This window comes from Hevea brasiliensis, chromosome 14, assembly GCF_030052815.1.
Source record: "Hevea brasiliensis isolate MT/VB/25A 57/8 chromosome 14, ASM3005281v1, whole genome shotgun sequence".
NCBI classification, from domain to species: domain Eukaryota; kingdom Viridiplantae; phylum Streptophyta; class Magnoliopsida; order Malpighiales; family Euphorbiaceae; genus Hevea; species Hevea brasiliensis.
In genome coordinates, this window is record NC_079506.1 from 17163279 (window position 1) to 17189936 (window position 26658).

General features: G+C 28.6%; 3 protein-coding genes across 8 annotated transcripts in view; all 3 read right to left on the minus strand.

The window, feature by feature from the left end:
* Positions 1-6079: 6079 nt before the first annotated feature.
* LOC110641479 (serine/threonine-protein kinase RIPK-like) lies at positions 6080-8051 on the minus strand. The gene is made up of 6 exons (XM_021793204.2): positions 7980-8051; positions 7581-7786; positions 7337-7469; positions 6843-6967; positions 6681-6747; positions 6080-6598 (listed from the first exon to the last, which is right to left on the minus strand). Exons 1-6 carry the CDS (start codon positions 8035-8037, stop codon positions 6309-6311), a joined length of 879 nt encoding a protein of 292 aa, XP_021648896.2. The 5' UTR covers positions 8038-8051; the 3' UTR covers positions 6080-6308.
* A 7716-nt stretch (positions 8052-15767) lies between these two features.
* Positions 15768-21446, minus strand: LOC110649706 (uncharacterized). Of its 6 annotated transcripts, none has more exons than XM_021804390.2 (4): positions 21244-21446; positions 20336-20387; positions 18331-18513; positions 15768-16132 (listed from the first exon to the last, which is right to left on the minus strand). In XM_021804390.2, the coding sequence occupies exons 3-4, from the start codon at positions 18490-18492 to the stop codon at positions 15980-15982; spliced, it is 315 nt and encodes a 104-aa protein (XP_021660082.2). In that variant the 5' UTR covers positions 18493-18513; positions 20336-20387; positions 21244-21446; the 3' UTR covers positions 15768-15979. The 6 variants fall into 6 exon arrangements, with proteins under 6 accessions (XP_021660082.2, XP_021660079.2, XP_021660080.2 ...); XM_021804387.2 differs by having other exon boundaries at positions 18331-18516; XM_021804388.2 differs by having other exon boundaries at positions 20336-20396.
* Positions 21447-22575: 1129 nt separating this feature from the next.
* Positions 22576-26658, minus strand: part of LOC131172809 (serine/threonine-protein kinase RIPK-like) — a 29699-nt gene continuing 25616 nt past the window's right edge. The window contains exons 3-5 of the mRNA XM_058134340.1: positions 24320-24516; positions 23842-23974; positions 22576-22709 (exon numbers count right to left, since the gene is read on the minus strand). Of these exons, the coding sequence (XP_057990323.1) occupies positions 22576-22709; positions 23842-23974; positions 24320-24516 (464 nt within the window). The remainder of the gene's footprint in view (positions 22710-23841; positions 23975-24319; positions 24517-26658) is intronic.

The following is a 26658-nucleotide window of genomic DNA, read 5'->3' on the forward strand; positions in this document are numbered from 1 at the left end:
ATCAATATACGTAGCAAGTCATATATTACTATCATAAACTTATTGGACAATAAATTTGGATAGTAAAAATTTTTACTGCTAAATTTAACATTTCTTTCTTATAGTAATTTTTTGGTATATTGACTATGATTGAGATTCAAATTAAATTTCATAACTCTAGAGATAACTTTAATATCACTCAGTTTAAGTCCTCACAGTCTTATAAATGACTTTAGTACTACTAAAATAAAGCTCATTAATATTTAATTAATATGTTTTGAAAAAAACTTAATTAGCTATTAAGAAACATCAACTTTCTAAAATAAGTTGCTGCTTTCTGTGTAAAATCTACCATGTTATGTATCTTTGATAATAATATAATATCAGAATAATTGTTCTCATTGCTGCTTTTGAAAGCTTAGAATAAGAAATAAATAATTTATCGCGCAGCACGAAACAATAAAAAAATGCAGAAGCATCGCATTTTGCATAAAGGAAAAGAAAATTAGTAAATTGCATTCAATTAAGGCTAATTAAGTTCCATTCTCTTTGCACCTTTATTTCTTTGGTACGTAATCATCTCTCTCTCTCTCTTACGATCTCGGATCTAATATTCCATGGCCTCATGGCCTCACGTCATTTGTTTCTTATTCAATTCAATTTCTTTAAAAAATTACATTAAAGACAAAAAATTAAATTTCTTTAAAAATTTTAACATCTTAATTCGAAATGATCCGCAATATGTAAATTGAATCTAAATTTTTCTCATAATAATTTAATAAATAACAAATTAAATTATAATGTTTCAAAAATTACATGATCCAAATAAATAATCAACAACTCAAATTAAGTTTTAGTTAATTACAACCGACCTTTAAAATTGAGCTAGAATTATTAAAATTAAAATGATAAGACATAATTATAAAAATTTAGAAAGATTTAATATTTTACCATTATTAAAAAATTATCTTTCTCGATAACAATTTTTTTTTATTGGATGTTGATTGAAATTTTATAGGATTGTGATCAGAGCAACTATGCTATAGAAGTGAATGTTTAGCATTTAAGGTACAATACACCCACCAGATAAATGTGGCATAATTACGAATGTGAAGATAAAAGCCTGATAACACCATAATGGATAAAATTAGAGATGACTCCATTCGCTAAAGAATGCATATAGATGATTGTTTATGATTGTTTGGTCATATATGATAAAGAGAATCAAATACTTCAGCATGTGGAAGTGTGGTATGTTAGTAGAAAGAGCAGCGAGAATGAGAAATGAGATGTCTAAAATAAGATGATGTGGAATGAAATAACATCAAAGAATTTATAAATTTTAGATATTAGTGTAAATCTAGTATTTAACAGAACTGAATGATAAAAAACAATCCGTATAATTGAGCTCAAATGATTTGAAACTAAAACTTAATTGAAGTTCAAATAGGTAATTTCATAATCTCACAAATCACTGTAAGTTAATTAACTTTCATAAAGTAGAGGCCAAAGAGATTTTCTAATTAGGAGCCAAGATTCCAAGAACGCTTTCCCAAGAAAATGCAAGTGGCATCTCCAATTGCATGAAGGACCAACCAAGGAAATTAATAAGAAAAAAAAACTTGGTGAGTAATTAAGAAACATCACCCACAAGCTACAATTTTAATGTAGCTTTCTATGTAAACATTCCACTATTTTTTTTTACTTCCCTATCATCTTTCATTATTTCGTAATTCTCTTGCTTTCTCTTACAAAATAGTAAATTGTATAAATTTAAGGTTGTCTATTCCCTAATTTTTTTTACCTAAAGAGAGATGACGCATAATTAATAATGTATAAATTGTTCAATTTTTTATTTTTGAAAAAAATAAGAAAAAGGAAAAATAATATATATGTGATTTCGTAACTTGATGTATGCGAGACTATAATTTAATTTGTATTAATTTGATATCTGTGTTTTTCTCTTTATTAGTAAATATAGTATAAAATTATTAATCACTATTAAATAATGTTGATTTGACATTGACATGACAATATGTGACAACTTATGTGGTGACACATGGGTGCCACATAATCATTTTTTTTACGATTAACTAGTGACATATACTTTTAATTTTTTGTATTTAGATGACAAAATAAATAATAGTATTAAAATTGATAACGTGGCACCTACATGTCGCCACACAAGCACCATATTTACCACATATCGTTACGTCAGTGCCATGTTTACTACGTCAATGATATTTAATGATAATTAACGGTTTGGATTATATTTGTTAACATAAGAAAATGCAGGGTATCAAACTGACAAAAGTTAAATCACAATCTTTTATATGCCAAAATATGAAATCACATAATATTTTTTTATATTTTTTCTAAACTTTTATGTGCTTTTGATAATTATTTTCAAATATAATATATCACTATCCTACTTTTTCTCAATTGCAAATGATATTAAAATCCTTTTTAAGACTATAAAGTCTTAAATTTAAATTCAAATAAAAGTTATATATATATATATATATATATATATAATATTTATTAAAAGTCTGTCAAATAACAATTAATGTCAATGCGGGATCAGGTTTCATAAAGTAGAGGCCGAAGAGATTTTCCAATTGCCAAGAAAGCTTCCCCGATGGAAAGAATTTCTTGAGAAAATGCAAGGGGCATCACCAACATCAACATGCATGGAGGATACGAAAGTCGAAACAATTGTGCCAGTTAATAGTCAGTGATTTTTTTTTTCCTGAGTTTTCCCCTTCTTTGTATATATATTACAAAAAAAAAAATTCTAAAAGCTAGCATCTTATTCGTAAATTTTCCAAAACAAAGTATATTTAAGATAACGGGTATAGGATAATTTGAGGATATGCCCATTCTCCATATATTATCTTTCATCCTTTGGTAATTTTCTGACTTTATCATGCAATTTTATATCAATTTAATTAAAGAAAATGATTTTATTTTACCTAAAGAGTAATTACGTGTAAAGAATAAAATATAAATTATTCTGATTTATTATTTTAAAAGAATTTTATATGATTGATTTTTTTGATTTATTATTTTAAAAGAATTTTGTATGATTGATTTTTCTTATTTAAACCTAATTTATGATAAACCCTAGAAGTAATAAATATGGTATGACCATTTATTAAATATATAAGTTGCACATATATGTATCATAAATTCATAATAGACTAAGTCTAAATAAGAATTTCAAATGTATGGTACATCAAGATTTCACTTTTTTCTAATAGAATTTATTCATATAATACTTTAATTTATTTTAATTTTACTAAGCTAATTAAGTTAAGTTTTTTTATGTGTAATTTTTATTATCAATAAAATTTAAGAAAAACTTAACATGAATGTCTGATTATACCCGAGCATCAGACCTCCTTATTACATTTTTTTTTAAGATAAAATATATTAAGTAAAAAAAACCTAAAAAAAAATTCAAAACAGAAAAAAAAAATCCAAGAAAAACAACAAAGCAAAGGTTCTAGCCAAGCATAATCAACTTAAGCTTATGAACAAGTAAAATTGCCAAGCCTGATTAAACCATTTGAAAATGACCCAACAATAAAAAAAATGAACAAGTCTACTCTCACAAGCATATACATAATTAATTTTATCTCCATTTTTTTAGTTTTAAATTAAAATTTCCTTTTGTTGCTTCTTATGTTTTAAATATGTATATTTAATCCTTTTAAGCATTAAATTAAAAATTGTATAAGTAGTGAATCTTATTTATACATCTCGTGTCTTAATTAAAAATTTTAAAAAATTTAATTTTTCAATTTAATTTAGATAATTTAATAAAATAATTAAATTAATCAAATCAAATCAAATTTTAATTTAATGCTTAAATATAAGTCATCATGCCACACGAAACAATAAACATATGCAAAAGCTAGCATCTTATTGATGAGAAACTGATAACTTAACGTCCATTTAATGTAGAAAAAAGTTATAATCTATCAAAAGCCTATTGAAAAAATAATTTCCAACTTTACGCTAATGACTTATTATATCTTAAATTAAAATTTTAATTATAACTTTTAAAATTGAAGCAATTTTATCCAAAATCTAAATTTTAATTTGTTTTTACCAAATTTTAATTCAAACGCTATGTTTAAGGTGATTTCACCTCTCAACTAATTTTTTTTTTACATGCGAACTTTTTTTTCATTTTATTTTAATTAAAATCTAATTTAAATTTTATAATTTTAAAAATAATTATAATATTACTATTAATATAGAACTGATTCTTATAGTAAAAGAAAAATGAATAGACTTGGCAAGCTAATGAGATTAAAATAGTGCCAAAATTATGTCTCAAACTCCATGAGTTAAAACAGGAACAAATAATAGGAGATTTTGCGGATTCTTTGATTATGCTAAGAATAATTTCTCATTTGGAGTAATATAGAGTGGCAAGTTATGTCATGAATATACAATAAACACTAACACCCACAACACCTGCACCCAGAACAAAAAAATCCTTCATTATTGTGTCTAAAATCCAGTCCATGTCATGCCCAGCCTTGGTAATTGCTAAAGTATTAACAGTCTACCTAAGCCCAATATATATCCATGGAAGAAATCATCCACTAAAAAACCTTGGAGTGGCCTTCTAGTGAAATACTGCTAGCTTCTTCATTCAATAAACTTTCCCAACATAAAACTTTCCAACAAAATTTCATGAGAGTTCAAGTTGGAGAAGCAAAGGCTGCCTACTACCATTTCATCCGGAAATAGAAAAATCATAGATATAAATATTAAGCAAAAGTCCTATTTATGTGCTTAAAGTTTTACTCAATAGTCATATAAATTTTTAACATTTGTCGAGTTCTAAGTAAGCCCTTTAAATTTTTAAAGAAATCAAATAAGTCTTTCAAATTAAAAAAAAGAAAAAAAAAATCAAAAGAGGTTGCCCTATAACTTTTCCTCAATTCAAATCCAACTAAGACGATGCACGAAAATTTTTTAGTGCATAGGTTCTTCATAAGTTATCTTGCATATCCAATTTGTAATATCTTAGTGGATATCTGCTGCATCCTAAACCTAAACCATATTGATAAGTTTTCTGTTTGGCTTCTACCATAAATTTGCAATTGAAAGTCTCTGAAGGACCTGTGCTTGCACTGGCTGGGCGTTCTGGTGCTGTGGGCTTGAACCCAAGCTTTGTTAGTGCCTTGGCAGCTCATTTGGAGTATCATACATCTGCTCGTTAACATTTCACTCTCTGCATTAAGTTAGCTGGTAGCTACCTAGATTGATAGTGTGGTGTGGGTGTGGTCATTCCTGTTCAAATCTTACTAAGAAGAAAAGAATTCAGAGTGGGCTTTTGTTGAAATACAAGCCTCATCTTTCTGTGTACTAATCCAGGTTTTACTGTAATTAAAATCTGTAGGTTTCTATACTCATCTTTCCATGTAAATGTCAAATCACACATAATGCAACTTCATTTTATGCATTCCTTTTCATGTAAGACCTGTAACTATATTATTTGTGCATTTCAAACATGTCTTCAAACTTAACTTTAGCCACGAAACTAGAAAAATTATCTGGACCTAATTTTTTACATAAATAAATAGCTGATGGCTTTTTGATCAATTTTTTTAATATCATTTTAAATTGGATATTCATAATAATTGAAACCTGAGTCTCCATTTTCGCACATTTGATTGTTGCTTGACACTTTTGTATCTTTCATTTCAGATTTTCTTCACGATAAATTATTAGATGTATCCGGTACATATATATCATCTCTCACAATCACGGCATTTTTCCTAGTTTCTCAATGAGTCGCCTTCTTGTCACGAACTCGGAAATTTCAAATGCAAATAATCCTCTCAGCAGATTTCTTATCTAAACTTGGAGTAACACTTTCAATAGAAATATTTTCTTCATGAGCGCATTTTTCTTTCTTTTCTTTCTCTTCACTTTCACCTCTGATTTCCAAAACTAAGTCGTCAAGCTCTGATGCCATGCTTTGTAGCAAACTCTGATGCCACTTTGTTAGAAGCGTTTAGGATTCAATACCACATAATTGGGAAAGAGATGAATAACATATAAGATAATTGAAAAAAAATCCTCAAAACAATAATATTATAGATAGCTCCACGTTATATGACACACTATTTTAGATGAGTATATATGGCAGTCACCATACAGCATCAACACTCCTCATTAAATGCCCGACACTTATTTATAAGCCACACACATTTCTAGGCATCAAACATTTATCTATATTCCAACACGAAGAGCACAAAACAAATCCAAATAAACCAGAGGATGCAAAGATTTTCACTATGCTAGGCCTATGATAAATAGGCAAGCTTGTCAAGAACTTGAGCAATGGTTGGGCGGTCTTGTGGCTGGGGTTTGACACATTCCAGTCCAAGTTCTGTAATTGCCTTGGCAGCCTCTTCGGAACATCCAGTTCTTTCTAATTTTACATGCAATAATTTTTGTGTAGGGTAATCTCTGATTGCTGAATCCCCAATTCGCCGAGGCACGCTAGAATTAGCTTCAATGTAGGTAATATTTTCTTTCGTTATTAGTTGCAATATTATTTCTCCAAAACTGTAAATATCATCTGTTTTGCTTCCTGATGCAAAGAAAAGAAAAAAGATCTATCATCCAACATGTAATTGACCTTCTATATTTTTAATCTGAAGGAAAAATTTTACCTGATGAGTTTATATTTTCTTCCTCTGGTGTAACCTTCCCCAAATCAGCTACTTTGGGAATAAAATTCTGTACTCATGGGACCAAGTAGAATTAGTAGTTAACTAGAAAAAAATGCTTTATATATATATATATATATATATAGAAATGAATAATTAATTAACCTTATCGAGCAGAATATTGCGCAGCTTTAAATCCCTATGGACAAGTGCAGGCGTAAACCCATGTAGCTTCTGTATGGCATTTGCAACTCCTTTGATTATTCTAAGGGTTTTGCTCCAATCCAGGCCTATAACCAAAAACATTACAAAATTTACTTAACATGAATCTATTGAGTTTCTCAGCTCACAAATGGAGCTGAATTACATTTTAAAAAGCGAGGGTTCAAGAACAAATTATGTCAGAACTATTCTGAAAATTTCTTGATCAAGAAAAAAGGAACTTTCACATGTTATAACTAACTATCGATATAGTTAATTAACATGGATGTATGCACGCATCCTAATCTTTCACATGTTTAAGCTGGTTGATATTTGTTAATATCCCACAATGGTTTGGGATAGGACAATATTCCCCTTGGCCTTTTGGACACTCCTTTCCTTGAGCAACCTTGAAGCAACATCAATAATAATTAGAAATTTATTAGGAGATAGATAACCTGATAATTTATCCAAGACAGTCCCATTTTGCATGAATGGATAAACAAGGTAGAACCTTTCCTGAGTTTCACAGTATCCAATTAGCTTGATGATATTTTGATGCCTCACTTTTGGTAAGTACTCCATTTCAGCCTGAACATAGATAAACAACTTCAATTTCACCAGCTAGTATGCCTAACTTTGCTTGATCTAATGGTCCCTTGCACAAAAGATATTAAAAATTATTATTCTAAGTTTGCTTACCATCCACTCGGTTCGTTCTTCTTCAACTTCGTTGCGGGAGAACTTAACAGCTATATGTTGGCCATTAATATGTCTCTCTTGCCTCCCTTTGATGATTCCACGATAAACGCGACCGAATCCTCCCAAGCCGATGAATTTTCTTTCACTAAACGTATCCGTGTAAGCATTTAATTCCTCAAGAGTAAACTTTATTATGTCTCCTGAATCTTAACAGAATTAATTTAAAATTTCAAACCTTATTAGAGTCTAATAAATAAAAGAAGAAAAAAACACACTTAATTTAAAATTCTTTATGCAATTAGGCCTAATTTATAACTTACAAAAAATCTCGCCTAAATATAAAGACTCCATTAAGGATTCCAATTTGAGAGAGAGAGAGAGAGAGAGAGATAAGCTCACCGTCCTCTGTAATGTTTTGATCTCTGTGTTGGAAGCAAGAAGACAGAAAATTTCCCATACTTATGATCACTTCACCTGATCATGACAAGTAGAAAAGGAAATGAGATATATATACATATAGTTCATAAAAAAAATTATTAAAAAAAAAAAAAAGGCAAAGCGGTGGTTTTGATCGAATATATGCTCTTTGATGTGTTCCACATTTTAGTTTATATTTTTTTTTCCAAAATATTTGAGACAATATACGCTTTTAATATTCAATAATTTATGCACATGCTCTTTGCTGCGATATTAATTTTATTGTTATAAAATTAATATTAAGTAGCAATATAAATAATTATTATTAATAATACATAAAAAAATATACACTAAAAAAACGAATTAGCAATTGATTACAAAACTTATTATTTTTTGTAGTGATATGTTAATAAGTATCGATTGATAAATCTTTGGCAACAATAAATATTGCTATTAATAACTTTTTTTTTAGCGATCACAATTTTATTGTAAAATATCTACTGCCACAATTTTATAATATCAATACACGTAACAAGGCCTATATTACTATCATAAACTTATTGAACCATAATTTGAACAGTAAAAATTTTTACTGCTAAATTTAATATTTATTTCTTGTAGTGATTTTTTGGTATATCAACTACGATTGAGACTCAAATTAAACTTTATAGCTCTAGAGATAACTCTAATATCACTCGGTTCAAGTCCTCACAGTTTTATAAATAACTTTAGTACTAATGAAATAAAGCTCATTGATATTTAATTAATATATTTAGAAAAGAACTTAATTAGTTGTTAAGAAACATCATCTTTCTAAATAAGTTGCAGCTTTCTGTGTAAACTCTACCATGTTATGTATCTTTGATAATAATATAATATCACAATAATTGTTCTCATTGCTGCTTTTGAAAGCTTGGAATAAGGAATAAATAATTCATCGTGCAGCACGAAATAATAAAAAAAAATGCAGAAGCATCGCATTTTGCATAAAGGAAAAGAAAATTAGTAAATTACATTCAATTAAGACACATGTATTGGAGAAATTAAGGCTAATTAAGTTCCATTCTCTTTGCACCTTTATTTCTTTGGTACGTAATCATCTCTCTCTCTCTCTCTTACAATCTCGGATCTAATATTCCATGGCCTCATGGCCTCACGTCATTTGTTTCTTATTCAATTCAATTTCTTTAAAAAATTACATTAAAGACATAAAATTAAATTTCTTTAAAAATTTTAACATCTTAATTCGAAATGATCAGCAATATGTAAATTGAATTTAAATTTTTCTCATAATAATTTAATAAATAATAAATTAAATTATAATATTTCAAAAATTACATGATCCAATTAAATAATCTATAACTCGAATTAAGTTTTAGTTAATTACAACTAACCTTTAAAATTGAGCTAGATTATTAAAATAAAAATGATAAGACATAATTATAAAATTTTAGAAAGATTTAACTTTTTCCATTAGGCTCTATATTAAAAAATTATCTTTCTCGATAATAATTTTTTTTATTTGATGTTGATTGAAATATTATAGGATTGTGATTAGAGCAACTATATGCTATGGAAGTAAATGTTAAGCATTTAAAGTACAACATACTCAAGATAAATGTGACGTAATTGCGAATGTGAAGATAAATATCTAGTAACATGATAATAGATAATATTAGAAATGATCCCATTCGCTAGAGAATGCTTGTAGATTAATGTTTAAAATTGTTTGGTCATATATGATAAAGAGAATCAAATACTTCAGTATGTGGAAGTGTGATATGTTAGTAGAAGGAGGAGTGAGAATGAGAAGGGAGATGTCTAATATGAGACAATGTGAAATGGAATAGTTTCAAAGAATTTATAAATTTTGAATGTTGATGTAAATCTAGTATTTAACAGAACTGAATGATAAAAAATAATCCATATAGTTTACCTTAAATAATTTCAGACTAAAACTTAATTGAAATTCAAATAGGTAATTTCATAATCTCACAAATCACTGTAAGTTAAAGCTGATTGATTTTTTTCAATACCAATTTTAATCGCAATGGCAATGGGGAGTAACTTTCAAAAAGTAGAGGCCAAAGAGATTTTCTAATTAAGAGCCAAGATTCCAAGATTCCAAGAACGCTTTCCCAAGAAAATGCAAGTGGCATCTCCAACTGCATGAATGACCAACCAAGAAAATTAAGAAGAAAAAAACTTGGTGAGTAATTAAGAAACATCATCCACAAGCTACAATTTTAATGTAGCTTTCTGTGTAAACATTCCATTATTTTTTTAATAGATTTTTCTTATTTAAATTCGATCTATTATTAATTTAAAATACAAAATATATAATAAGTTTCACTTTCTAAATATTTATATCTAGAGTTCATAATGAATCGAATTTAATGAAAAATTTCTTTAAAAATATTTATTTAACATTAAAATGATTATTTTTTTTTTAAAGAATTAAAAGGCAAAGACTCAAATTTAACATTTATAAAATAAATTATATGCCTTTAACCATGGAATAAGCTAAATTAAGCGATTAGTGATTTCTTTTTGATCTTTTTGAAGTCTTGAGATAAGAGTCATCCGGCCACACGAAAGAATAAACAACTGCAAAAGCTAAGATTTTATTTGTATATTTTCCATAATTAAGTATATTTAAGATAATGGGAATGGGATAATTTAAGGTTTTCTATTCCATATCATCTTTCATTATTTTCTAATTCTCTTGCTTTCTCGTACAAAATAGTAAATTGTATAAATTTAAGGTTGTCTATTCCCTAATTTTTTTTACCTAAAGAGTGATTAGGCATAATTAATCATGTATAAATTGTTCTATTTTTTATTTGAAAAAATAGTAAAAAGTAAAAATAATATTTGTATAATTTCGTACATTGATACATGAGAGACTGTAGTTTAATTTTTATTAATTTGATATCTGTATTTTCATCTTTATTAGCAAATATATTATAAAACCTTTAGTCACTATTAAATAACGTTGATTTGACACTAATATGACAATATGTGATAGGTTTATGTGACGGCACAAGCGTCACATAATCAATTTTTTTACAATTAGCTAGGGATATATACTTTAAATTTTTCACATTTAGGTGATAAAATAAATAATAACGTTAAAATTGATAACATGGCACCTACATGTCACCACGTAAGCAGCATATTTGCTACATATCGTTGTGTCAATGCCATGTTCACTATGTCAACGACATTTAATGGTAATTAATGGTTTGTATTACATTTGTTAACATAAGAAAATACATGACGAAAACTGATAAAAATTAAATCAAGATATCTTAAATGTCAAAATATGAAACCACATAGTATTTTTTATATTTTTCCGAAAATTTTATATGCTTTTGATGATTATTTTCAAATATAATATATTATGATCTCACTTTTTTCCAATTACAATTATTTGTACGATGATATTAGAGTCATTTTTAAAATTATAAAGTCTTAAATTTAAATTTAAATGAAAATTATATATATTTATTAAAAGTCTGTCGAATAACAATTAATGGCGATGCGGGATCAGGTTTCATAAAGTGGAGGCCGAAGAGATTTTCCAATTGCCAAGAAAGCTTTCCCGGTAGAAAGAATTTCCCGAGAAAATGCAAGGGGCATCACCAACATCAACATGCATGGAGGATACCAAACAATTGTGCCAGTTAATAGTCAGTGATTTTTTTTTTCCTGAGCTTTCCCCTCCTTTGTATATATATTACAAAAAAGAAATTCTAAAAGCTAGCATCTCATTCGTATATTTTCCAAAATAAAGTATATTTAAGATAATGGGTATAGGATAATTTGAGGATATGCCCATTCTCCATTTTTTATCTTTCATCCTTTGGTAATTTTCTCACTTTATCTTGCAATTTTCTATCAATTTAATTTAAGAAGATGATTTTATTTTACCTAAACAGTAATTACGTGTAAATAATAAAATATAAATTATTCTGATTTATTTTAAAAGAATTTTGTATGATTAATTTTTTTTTATTTAAACCTGGTTCGTGATAAACCCTAGACATAAGAAATATAATATGACTCATTTATTAAATATATAAATCCCATATATTTGTATCATAAATTCATAATAGACCAAATCTAAATAAGAATTTCATATATATGGTACATCAAGATTTCAATTTTTTCTAATAGAATTTATTCATATAATACTTAAATTTATATATTTTAATTTTACTAAGCTAATTAAGTTAAGCTTTTTTATGTGTAATTTTTATTAATAATGAAATTTAAGAAAACCTAACATGTAATATCCGATTATATCCAATCATCAGACCGTCCTGTTATATTCTTCTTAAGACAAAATATATTAAGTGAAAAAAACCTTATAAAAATACAAAACAGAAAAAAATAATCTAAGGAAAACAACAAAGCAAAGGTTCTAGCCAAGCATAAACAACTTAAGCTTATGAATAAGTAAAATTGCCAAGCCTGATTAAACTATTTGAAACCCAACAATAAAAAAAATGAACAAGTCTACTTTCACATGCATATACATAATTAATTTTATCTCCATTTTTTTAGTTTTAAATTAAATTTTCCTTTTGGTGCTTCTTATGTTTTAAATATGTATATTTAATTCTTTTAAGCATTAAATTAAAATTTTATAAGTAGTGAATCTTACTTATACATCTCGTGTCTTAATTAAAATTTTTAAAAAATTTAATTTTTCAATTTAATTTAGTTAATTTAATAAAATAATTAAACTAATCAAATCAAATTAAATTTTAATTTAATGCTTAAATATAACCAAACCAAACCAACACGCATGAAGGACCAAGGAAAACTAATGTGAAAAGAAGTTGGTTAGTAATACATCACCCACAGGATACAATAAGTTATAGCTTTCTGAGTAAACTTTCTGCCATGTTTTTTAAAAAATATATATATAATATTTATTCAACATCAGAATGATTACTATTGGCTTCTCTTAAGTCTTCTTGAAGTCTTGCAATAACTCATCATGCCGTAAAAACAATAAACAAATTCAAAAGCTAGCATCTTATTTGTATATTTTCCACAATAAAGTATGTTTAAGATGCTGAGAATGTAATAATTTAAGATTATTTCCATTCTCTCAACTAAAAAAAAAAAAGTTAGGAAACCATCAAAATCACCTTATAACTTTAAAAATTATTCCTTAAATTTTAGGTAAGGACAAAAATCATTCATAATATTTATCCCTTTAACGAGAGCATTCCTAAATTTTTAAGATATAATTTTAAAGAGTCATTTCTATTTTTCATTCTATTTTTCATAAATGAGAGTCGGCTTCATTTTTTCAGGATAATTATCATCCCCTAATATGGGAGCAAGAATCATCCATATTAAGAAATGATAGTTATCCCCATATATTTTTAGTGATTCCTAATTACTTTCTCTTATAATCTCTTGTCCATTTAATTTAGGAAAAGGTCTTATGATTCTGACTTTCTCTTACAATTTTTTTTTTCATTTAATTTTTAAGAAGTTATATTCTATCAACAGAGTGATTACGCGTAAAGAAGAATTATTCTGACTTTTCTCTTTTCTTTTATTTATTTTCTCTTTATAAATTATTCTAATTTATTATATTAAGAGAATTTTATGTACTTTTGATCATTATTTTCATATGATATATCACCATCTTACTTTTTTTCTAATTAAATTTATTCATATAATAATTTTTTATTTAATTTAAAAGGTGTTTATCATAACTTATAAATTAGTCAAATTACTTTATAATATTTTTTAAGTTTATAGACTAAGTTATAAATCACAAAAAAAATAAGTTGAAAAGGCCAACCTTTCATTTTAATGCTTATAAAAACAATGCTTTAGTTTATGGTCATATTGATTATTTTCCTCTATTTCATTAGGCTACACTTATATAAGATCTTATGTATATCATTCAAAAATAATTATTAAGGAGATGTTTAATACGAGATTAATAAACTAAATTAATAGTTACTCTTTTTAAAAAATTAAAATTTATCAAAGTAATATTTAATTTTTAATTTTTTAATTTTTTATTAAAAATTGACTTTGTTCAATTTTATGATATTTTTGCATAATAGAATTTCGGCATAAAAATATTGTGGTTTCTAGAGTCTCTACAACCTGGAAAGCTTTTGTTTTTCACGAGAAACTTTTGTTGAAAACTAGAATTGCATCGATTGGAAACGTGCCAATTTACCTTTAAAAATCTAGAAGATGCCATTCATGGAATGTGTAATAATTTGCACGAGGGCTTTCTTGTTTACTGACAAGTGGATCCATGGTATTAGTTGGCTGAGATGTAAACATAGTCTTGAGAATCAACAAGCTGTCAAGCTTGCAAAGTCTTCATTGAAGACCTCGTACTCTGTTCTTGGTCTTTCTAGTTTTCTCCTCCCATAGGGATTCCACAAGGCAAAAGCCACTATATACTATTCCTCCGCCCATTTTTTTTTTATCCATTGCATGTTGGTTTTTCTTTTATTTAAAATTATTTATCATATTTAAAAAATATTAATTATTTTTTTTCAAGTTAATTTTTTTTATTAAATATAATAAATAATTAAATAAAATAAAAAATAATTTAATCAATTATTAATATAATTTTATAAAAATTAAATTATTTAATTTTTTTTTTAATCATTGTACAAAATCTAAATATAATAGTTAAAAATGAACAAAAAGAATATTATATATGATATCCATCAATAATAATAATAAAATATTTATCCTAACTTATAAATGAATCAAACTAGCTAATAAACTCTAAAGACAAATTTTCTTGTTTATTTATAATATTCTTTTTAACTTGTAAGGATAAACTGACAAAGACCATCTTTTCACTTCAGTGCTAAAAAAGTTGTAGCTATGTCCTTGATTATAACAAAATGCCAAACTTTTTTGAGTTTGGAAATTTGATATAATAAAGAATATTAAGCTCATAAATGGGTTATTTCAGTCAGACCATTCAAGCATTCACTATGATACAGTTCTTGAATTACAGAAGCAACAAAACAAATTATTCATGAAGTATTCACGAAGTCATCAAAATATCCACATTAATTTTATCATTTGCAATCAAATTCCATGATAGTAAGATGTCCAAAGCAAAAAAGAATAGAAACAAAACCACTTCTACCATCAACTAATTACCCATTTTGTTTCTCTAGATCATCTTGAATGCCTCATTCTTAGCAAATCTTTAGGATTTGGCTATCCTGATTTCCAGATATCTTGAATGAAATATATATCATCCGTCATAAAATATATATATATATATATATATATATATATATATATATATATATATATATATAATATCAGCTACTATTTTAAATACACAAGCACAAGGCCTCAACTTGGGTTTGTACCATTTTCCACTACATGCTACTACAATTCTATCTAGCAGTGTAAGGGCCCAAACCATATCACATTAGTTAAAAAGTGCTGAAACATGTTTACATGCACCCATGATTGCAAATGTCAAAGGGTGCTTTTACCTAAAATGTATTTGAGGATAAAAGAAGAAAAAGAAAAGGAAAAAACAAGTATAGTAAAACAAAAATCAAATGCAATATGTTGTGACACCTTAAACTCCATATACTAATACATCATTGGAGCCAAAGATACAACTCATTTTCTCACTATTATATACCAATCTGAACTGCTAAATCATTTCATTTATGAAACAGGAGCACAAACAAACTAGCCAACATGAAGATATTAAGTATGCCATATGTAGTTACCATATTTTTCACAATTTTTCCTTATTATTTAAATAAGAATTGAAAGAAGCTTATGTCTAGACATACGTGACAGCATCTAAAAAAGCCCACAAACTTATATAGGTTATAAATTTGATGATAAAACTTTCAACATTGTGAAACCTATGACCATAAGCATATACGTTTACACCATTCAGTATACTTCTCATTTTTTGCAACTTTGAATTTGATCTAAGTTCAAGAGGTTGAAGAAGTTTGCGCTTCAGTTTTGCTATCTAAACCCATAGAGTTATCAGCTGATGGTGGCACGTAAATTCGCGCTTTCTTCAGAATTTCAGCAACAACCCAATGCTTTCGCTTGCTTAATGGCCTAGAAGGATCCAGTCTAACCTGATATCGCATTTGCAGGAAACATTATACTCGTTGTCATTATCCAAATATATAAGAAACTAACACTGCACTTGATAAAAAAATAAAATAAAACACAGTACATTTGAATGTGTAATTACTCATTTTACTACAGACAATAGACAAGGGGAAAATAAAGGGGGAGGACAAGGATGGGTTGAAAATAAAAAAAACGTTTCTGTTTTCCACCATTCACTCTACAACCACATGAAGGTGAAGCATTACTAAATTTTCATTATAGTCCCATAGTTCATATTGCTATAAGGTTGACCATATTATAAGCGCAACAATCGCATAGAAGTGAAGGCATTTAACCACCACAAGGCAAGGCCGAACAAGAAAGCCCCATGATATGAAGCACAATTACTTCTACATGAATTATAAGTATGAAAAAGTGACAGGATGTTTTCACAGTGATCAGCAGTTTATCTCAAAACTCTGCCTTTTGAGCTCCTCGCAATTTACGGGTGCCTTTCACTAGTATATTCCATTGAGAGAATAGACATGATATGGCTGATGGCTCTAATAGGCAAAACACAGGAAACAACAGAGCATTTCAAAACCATTTTGTTTTTTGTGATTGAGATAAGGTTTCACTACCCTGGCTATTAGGGGTGTATATGAAATCACAATAACATAGAAACCCAGTCAACAATGATCAGAATTACAGATGTATATAAGAACAAAACTGAAAATGATCAAATGAAATACTTCTAACTATTGATAAAATAAGACAAAAAGGAGAGATCATTATTAAGAACTAGCCATTTATCTCCAATTAAAAAAAAATTATAGAACCCTATAATAATAACAAAGTACGTGCTAAACTATTAGCAGGAGTAGAAACTGCGTGGTTAAGGAGTTGCAGCCTTCCAAATAGGAACTGTCCAATCCATGGGTATACCATGAGGTTACAAATGTTGTACCTATGAACCAACCCCCCGTGGCTAAATAGGCACAAGGAAAGAGATCATCATTATTGCCTATTAAGGGCATCAAAAAAATAAGTTTTGGAAAGATATTGGCAAGTGAGTAGATTAAAGCTTACAACAGTGAACTGCATTATGTTTTGAACAAATGTCGATGATGGATAAAATTCTGGGTTATAACAGCATGAAATGACCTAAGAAAAGTTACATTGTCGAATTGGCCCACTCAACATACAAATAAACAAACAATCTTTAAGAACTGGAGTAGGATACTTCCATTTGCTTGGATATGCTTCCACTTTCTTTTCTTTTGTCTACAATTTTGATGATGGCCAGCATAAAGTAAATGGGAATAGAACTTTACATGCAAGCAATGCAGTAGGTAAGAATTTCAGGTGAATGATGACTTGAAACAGCTAACAGAACTAGCAGGCACAAAAGAGTTGGCTGTTCAGTTGGTTACTTCTGTTTTTAAAGATTCCCATGACGTTACTTCCATAGATAACACCATTTTAACTGGACTTTGAGAAAGAAAAACCGTAGTGCAAATGCAATGTGTTAAAAGGAGATTTCAAGTGTTTGAACTTTGGAGGCTATAAGTGCCCTCTTTTCTTTCCTTCACTACATGAGAAAAGGGGAGCTTAAAAACCAAATAGCATTATTACCACAGTAATGAGTTGGTTTAGACATCCAACAAAATGCCAGTAAAGAAAACATATTTTCTGCAGGAATTTCAATCCTATAAATGGGGTAGCGATAGCAATTAACCAAAACATCCCAATATATATATATATACACATAAGAAATACTAGCAGATCAAAACATTCTACATATCAAACAAACCCCCCTTTAATTGCTGCTTCACTTTGTTTACTATGGCCTCTCAGCAACCACCTAGGAGACCTACTCCAACAACACTCAGAAAACTATTTCAATTCTAGGTCCCGGAAAGAGGACTGATTTTGTGATAAGTCTGATATTTTGCAGTAGTATTGAACAGAATATGGAAAATGCATCTAACATTTCCACACAAAGACAAAGAACCAAAGCCCACTGCACAGAGACTGGAACCTATATACGCATAGAAACAAAGCCCACTGCACAGAGACTGGAACCTATATACGCATAGAACCAAAGCCCACTGCACAGAGACTGGAACCTATATACTCATAGAACCAAAGCCCACTGCACAGTGACTGGAACCTATATACGCATATTTGTGAAAAGAGAGAGAGAGAAAGAGATACTGACTCGATCGCCATTGTTGCAAAGGTTGTGCTCGTCATGTGCCATGAACTTGGAGGTGCGTTTGACATAGCGGTTGTAGATCTTGTGGTGGAAGAGCCTATTGACGGCCACCACCACTGACTTCTGCATCTTATTAGACACCACCATCCCCACTACTGACTTCATCTGCCTATCTTTTGATGCTATCTACTGAACAAATGAGAAAATCAAGATTCAATCAAACCAAACTTAGAAAAAGACACATAACAGCAACATTATCATTCCAAATATTATCATTTATCACTGATCATGGTGGTGTTAGTAAATTGTTTGCAACAAGTACAGCAATGAAGGCCATAGTTTGTGATGGCCACATCATGAGAAAGAGCATAGAGGGAAATGAGATTGGTCAGAAACTCTTTGAATTTAATCTGATAGAAGGAAATAGGGAAACAAAATGGCAAGAATGGTATATGTGGCAGCGCAAGAAACAGGGAATTGGTGGACAAAGAGAGGGGCCAACTAGTTCAATCCAATGGTCCAATTATATGACTTCAAACAGTTTGTTGCCCCTTAATTTTAAGCCTAATATAATAAGGTCCTCTCTACAATTGAGACTACTCTGAAGCACAATTATTCACTATTAAACTCAAAAGAACATCAAATAAGCAAATTATCCTCGAAAAGAGCAAACTTTCTTGAGTTTCAAAATTTGATAATATAAAGAACATTAAGCTCATAAAATGGTTTCTTTTCAATCAGATCATTCAATTTCAAGTGTTCACTGTGATACATTTCTTGAATTACTGATGCAACAAAACAAATTACTCATGAAATATCAAGTTATCAAAACAGTCATCAAAATACCCAAAATTAATTGAATCATCTGCAATCATATTCCATAATCAAAAGAACATGAGTACGATGTCCAAAGCAAAAAAGAACAGAAAAAAAAAATCACTTTTAACATCAACTAATTACCCATTTTGTTTCTCTAAATCATCAATCAGAAATTTAAAAACAAAAGATGAGTAGTTTTTCCGTCTCTTTAAGTTTTTTTTTCCCCCTTAATTCTAGCGAATGATTTTGGGGTGCTTTTGGTATACCTCTTCCTTATATACAATTCGAATCTGTATGATTAAGCTGAATTTCCCCTCTCCACAACCGAGGTTTTGATGATTATGGCAATTATGGTTTCAGAGAAATTGCACATTCCTCGATTAGTTTATTATTTAGGATTTTTTTTAGTTTAAAAAATAAAGATATGGTTCTGCCAATTACTTGATTGCTTTTAGTTGAGAAACAACATATGGGGCTTTTTAGATGATATCTATATGAACTGCAGAAAGTGTCCCTGGACTCTAGTTATGAGCCTAGAGATCTATGAAAATAAGCTCTTCCATGATTTCCAGATGATAGTTTCTATTGTTTGAAGTAAGAAGGAATGTAGTTTCTATTGTTTGAAGAAGGAATGTAGTTTCTATTGTTTGAAGTAAGAAAGAATGCTTCCTTATGTTTAGGAATCAATATGACATTGACTATTTTGGAGCAACTACCTGGGTCATCTTAATTAATTCTTAGTTTCATGGGTTTCTGGACAACTATTGATAATTTATGCAAGATTTTCGATGCACCCTTAATAAAAAGGATGGTTTCTTTTAGTATTAGCATTTGTCCATAAGGATGCAACGTATAGTTGCTAAGACATTCACAAGATCTTCTCCCCTCCTCTTCTTTTTTCTTCATTTGGAAGTTATGATGATATGTTGAAATTCCATGGTCTTGCTATACTCTGAAATTGTATAACATTATGCGCACTAAATATTGTTTCTTATATGATTTATATTTACATTGTAATACATCATCTCTTTTTACTATCACCCTCTAATCCCCGCCCCAAAATCTAGTTGAAATTTTATTAGGAACCGGAAGAAATCCTAAAATCAACAAAAATAGGATTTGAGATTGTGATAAAAACTGAAGGGAAAAAAAAAAGAAAAAAGAAGAGAGAAAGATGTTTAGAAATCACCTGGAAAAGCTGAACCCTGCAATAAAGGAGGCTATAAAGAGAACGTCCACTCCTGCAGTAGCTAGTGAGGACAAACAAATTAGGGTTTAGTTTTGATCAAAAGTCTCTAAACACTGACATTAATGGAGAAGATGTGAACGAGACAGCGAGAGTACAGAATTAAGCAAAACTTAGAAAGCCAATTTTGGACATGGGCCACAACTTGCCTCATCTGAGCCAAATTGAAGTTGCTTTCAAGGTATGCCTAAGACAATGAGAAGCCTGTTTGGACAGGTTTAGCAAATTTGGCCCTTGAATTTATACATCATGTCTAATGTTGTTTAAATTGAACTTTGCAGCTCTTTTAAGCCCAAATTGGCAAAAGGAATACTGCATGGGAAGCAATTAGAACTGTAATTACAGGCATTTAGGCATGACCATGAATACCCACAAACCAAAATGTCCTGTTAGAACTGTAACTACTGGTATTTAGGCATTCTAGAGATTAAAGGGACTGGAATGGTGGTATTAACAGCATGCTTAGGTCCTCACCATCACAGAGAAGTAATCACGCAAATACATCGGTCTATATGATCATTAAAAAAAAAAAAAAAAAGCCTTCATTCAGCTTGAAAACGCCAATTCAACAAACAAAACTAAGTTCCCACACCATATCGCGACGCTTAAACTTGATTTTAAAGAAAAATTGCATTGCCAAAGTGACAGCTAAATAACATGCTTATGAGTTGTGGCAAAAATCTTAAAAGTTTCTAAAGAATTAAAACCAAAACCCTAATCAACCGAACAGTACCAAAAATTCAAAGACCAATGGTACAGAGCTTCACATAGAAACAAAATTTAAAAACAGAAAAACAAAAAACAAAGATCTGTCAGTTGTGAAATGATCGCATGAGAATTCAAGTACTCACCTGCGAGGAGCACCGACGAGTTGCTTCAGTAATGCAGCGAGGTTGAAGGCAGGCGACGTTGTCTTGTGCTGCGGCGAGGAGTTGCTTCTGTGGTGCGGCTTTGAAGACGGTGACGGTGAGGGAATGGGAAGAGAGATACGAGTGAGCTTGGCCCAGGCCCCAAGCTGCTGAGCCCGCGCCAAGAGGTTCTAGAGCCAAGCGCAAGGGCGCGCCCAACGTAAAAATAAAATAAAAATTCATTTTATTATTTATTTTTACTTATTGCATCATCAATTAAATATAGCATTAAAATGCTAATTTTAATTTTAATTGAATTATAATTTTAATTTTCATTATATATTTTATTTAATAATACCTTCCTAAACATAATTTATAATGATTTAAATTGAATTCTATAAATTTATTATTAATAATTATTTATTTAGTATAAAAATAATTTATATTTAATATTTAATTTATGAAAAATAAAATTAAAAAAAAAACTGCAAGCAAAAAGACATTAATAAAATAAATTAACTCTAAATTAAGTTTATCTAATGACTATGAGCCCAATAACCATCAATCCATTACCATCATAAGGCCTAGTCAACATTAAGCCCCAACCAATAAAAGACCAACACTTAATTAACAGCAGTAGAGGCAATCCAAGTACATAACTTTATAATTTTATTGGCACACCCATTAACTAAAATAAATATTTATTATGCTGTCCGGACAACATAAGCAAGTTTTTGTGATCATAATAATGTTATTGTGCTTAATAAGAGCACTAAATAAGCTTAAGGATGGAAAGATTTTCTCTTTTTACACTTAGCTTAGGATAAATAATCAAGCTTGGCAAGAACTTGAGCAATGGTGGGGCGATCTGATGGGTGTGGCTCGACACATTCCAATCCAAGCTCTGTAATTGCCTTGGCAACTTTCCTGGAGCATCCCGTTTTTTCTAATTTTGCATGCAGTAATTTTATTTGAGGGTAATTTTCCCTCGCCCAATCCCCAATTCGCCTAGTTGTTCCAATGTAGTAGTTTTTCTCATTCTTCGCTATTAATTGTAATAGTATTTCTCCAAAGCTGTAAATATCTTCTGCTTTGCTTCCTGCTAAAAAGTACAAAAAAATAAAAAAAGAATTTAATATATTTTTTATACTTTTAATCTGAAGAAAAAAAAAAAGTTACCATCTTCTCCCTCTGGCGTAACATTCCCGAAATCAGCTAGTTTGGGGGTAAATTTCTGTAATCATGGGAGCCAATTAGAATTCAGTAAACTCAAAAGAAAAAGGCTTTTTTTTATTTTTTATTTTTTATGTAAAACTTTTATAGAAAAATGAATAATTAATTGACCTGATCAAGCAGAATATTGTCCAGCTTTATATCCCTGCGGACAAGTGCAGGTGTAAACCCTTGTAACTTCTGTATGGCACTCGCAACTCCTTTGATAATTTTAAGGGTTTTGTGCCAATCCAGGCCTGCAACCAAAACTTTACCCTAAAATAAGTCTAATGTTTGATCAAATGAAATAGGCCTTTAAAGTAATTTAAAAACTGTTAGAGATTTTAAGGTTTTAATTTAATTTGAATGTCAAACTTTTTTTTTCTCTTTTTAGTAAAAGATTAGAAGAGTAGAGATTTAAACCTGATTCTGTTAAATAAGTATTATATGTTCAGTTATTGAATCAAATCAGGCTAGGCAATTAGTCCAAAACGTAAAATTATTCTATTTATTTATTTATTTTTAATTAAAATTTAATTTAAAATTTTATAATTTTAGAGATAATTTCAATATTTATTAAGTATTAAGAAGGTGTTTGGCTTAACTACTTATTTTTTACTCCTTACTTAAAATGTATTTTTTTTTAATTTATAAGTTAATTTAAAAATAGGTAGTTAGTTATTTGATAAAATTACTTAAAATTAACTTTTAAATAGTTTAAGTATTTAATTAAAAAGTATTTAAAATAAACTTATTAATTGGTCAAAATGACAAAAAAGGATATAATAGTTATTAAGATAAGGATATTGTTAATATTTCTAAAAATCATTAGGTCAATATAGTCTTTCACCTGGTCAAATAGTAATTTTAAAATAAATAAATAGGTAATAAACAGTACTTATTATTTATAACTTCTAATTTATTTTAAGTAGTTTTTTTTAATTTATAAATCAAACTAAACTCAAATCTGCTTATGACTTTGTACTTATAAATATATTTAACCAATTTATAAGTCAAACCAAATAATCTTTAAACATCATTGATAAAATTATTTATGGAGTCCATGATAATTTGTCAAAGAAAAAAGAGTAAATTGCAATGAAATTCCTGAAATTTAACAAAACTCACATATTAATTCCTATGTAAGTTTGGTAAAAAATTGATTTAGGGATTAATTTATTAATAGAAGTAATATGTAAGGACTAAATTGTTAACGAAAATAAAATTTAAGTATCAAATTTTTACTAAATTTACACTAGGAATGAATTAATCTGTGAATTTTGTTAAAACTGATAGACTTCATTATAATTCATCCAAGAAAAAATATGTGAGATATGTAGCAAATAACAACTACAAATTACCATACAATAATAATATTGGGGAAATAACCTGATAACTGACTCAAGGCAGTCCCATTTTGCATGAATGGATACACAAGGTAGAACCTTTCTTCACTTTCACAGTAGCCTATCAGCTTGATGATGTTTTGATGCTTTACTTCTGGTAGATAATCCTTTTCAGCCTGGAGAATTATAAAACATCTTCCATTTGTATATAAATAGAAATAGAAATTAAAATTATGGTATTTAAGCCATCTTCAAAATTATAAAGTTACAAATTTGAGTTTCAGTTGAAATCAGTTGTATGAAAAAAATTGAATTAACGATATTAAAATCATTTCCAAAATTACAAAAATTGAGCCATTTAAATTTCATATTAGAGTGCAGTAAAAGAAAAAACAACATGGATGATTTGAGAATATAGAAAAAATTACAACGGCTAATGAAGTTGACATATATAAATATGTAATCAAGCAAACAAACCAAATTAATGATTGTTGTAATTAATTTAATTAATTAAGGCTTACTCGCCACTGGGTGCTTGCGCTTTCACATTTGTTGCGGGAGAATTTGATGGCTACATGTTCGCCGTTAATATTTCTCTCTTGCCTTCCCTTGATGATCCCTTTGTAAACTGGACCAAATGCTCCTCTCCCAACAATTTTTCCTTCTCTGATGTAACCTTTTAATTCCTCAGCAGTAAACTCTATTACGTCTCCTGAATCTGCATGCCAATTTCAATTACGTACTATCATATTATAATAATTAAAAGCTTTCTAATCAAATTAACCCATCAAATTATAATATCTTTAAACTATATGGAAACTGAGATTTTGAGTTCCAATCTTTACATGTACACATAAGAATCAGATTGATCAGGTCGGTCTAATCGGTTTAATTGAGAATTGTACTAATAGCTGATCTAATTTAACTATAAAATTTTCTTTTTGTAAAATTTGAAATTAACTCTTGTAAATTAGCTAGATAATCAGTGAATTGATCAACTCAATCGAATTTAAATGAGTTGATCATTTCACTAAAAAAAATTTTAAAAATCAGTTTGCAAAGAGAAGACTCGAGGTTGACTTAATTCTCTGTTTTTATCAATTTAATGATCAAATCGGAATTTGAGAATCATATAATAATTATGTTAATAAACCTAGCTAGTTGCCAAACTAAGTGAATTTTTTTGACATCCTTGAATAATAATGATATCATTGAACCCCAGATGGAGCTTCATGCAAATAAATAAATAAATAAATCATATGAGAAAAAGAGAGAGTAGCAGATGTAATATTACCATCTCTGTGTCGAAGGTAAGGAGGTAAAAGATTCATAATTAATCACTGCTTAACCTCTCTGATGAGAATATATGATAATGAAGAAATGAGATATGCATGTATGTATATATATAATGAGAAGGCAAAGGCTGTGTGGCTTAGACATGTTGTTTGGTTAATGGAATTCAGGCCAGAAATTTCTGCATTGATCAATGGGAGAAGAAAGAACAGAGGAACTTCTCTGGAGGTTTACCAAGAAAATGCAGAAGCATTGCAAAGATGATCAATGGAGGAGATGAACGAGAAAAAAGGAATTTTTTTGTTAGCAAGAAATTGATATCAGCCAGAATAATTAGTTTTTGCAGCTTTTCTATGTTCAAAATATATATGCTTGCATGTTTACGATAGTCCAAACTTACTTTTGCTTAAGAGGTTAAGAATGATTATCATTTTTAATTGGGCATGTTACTAAAACTGAGTGAAAATTAAAAAAAAAAATTAAATCTTATGTGTGTTAATGGGAGAAATAATTCTTAAACAAGTGAAAAAAATTACCAAAGTCAAACTCAAAATCAACAGTATAAGTGTCGGTAAACAAATAAAAAAAGCTTGAAAATCTCTGCCATGCCATGAAAAAGGTGATCTGTGCAGCATACCGATACTTACGTGAAAATGGCATGCAAATCTGTGCAGAATACCCTAGTTTAGGAAATTCTTTTTCCAAACACATGTAAAACTATTTCTTTTTTAAATTTTATTCTATTTTAATAAAATACTCTTAATATCAACTGAATAGGCTAAGTAAAATATTATTATTATTATTATTATTATTAGAATATTTTTAATTAAAAAAATAATTATTATATATTTTTTTGAAGGCTTATAAGAAGACATGAATGAAAGAGAGGCCGTTTGCAACACGAAACAGTAAAAAGAAAATGCAATAAAAGTTGGCTAGCTTGCATTTAGGAGAATTTTCGCAGGAAATGGAGTGGAAAAAATAAAACAAACAAAACATTTAACAGTAGTAGAAATATTAATAAAAGTTAAGGTTTCATTAGATCTCTTTCTTTTATAGTCAATCCCTTTCTCTGATCTCTTTTACAATCTCCATTTGATTTTATTTTACGAATTATTTTGATTTACAATTTTGAAAAAACTTTATTTACTTTTATTTGTTATTTTCTTAAGTGAAAATCAAGCCTCTTTTCGTAGTGACTTCTATGAAATGCTAACATATTTTCTCTTCTTTTATTAGTATTTTTTTGTAAATATTATAGGATGATAATTATTTTTGAACTCAGTCAACTTTCGTCCACTCTATCTCAATTCCAATATTATGCAGGACAGCGATGAGAAGAAGTTCTTTTTCCTCCAAATCCATGTAAAGCCCCTGTATAATAATATATTATTATTTTTATTAAAATATAATTTTTTTTAATATATTTATATATTAAAATATTATATTTTAATAAAAAATATAAATATTATTAAAATTTATATTTTTAATTTATAATTTATTTTTAATAATGAATTTATATTACATAATAAACTATATATATATATATATAAATCCCTGTAGAGAA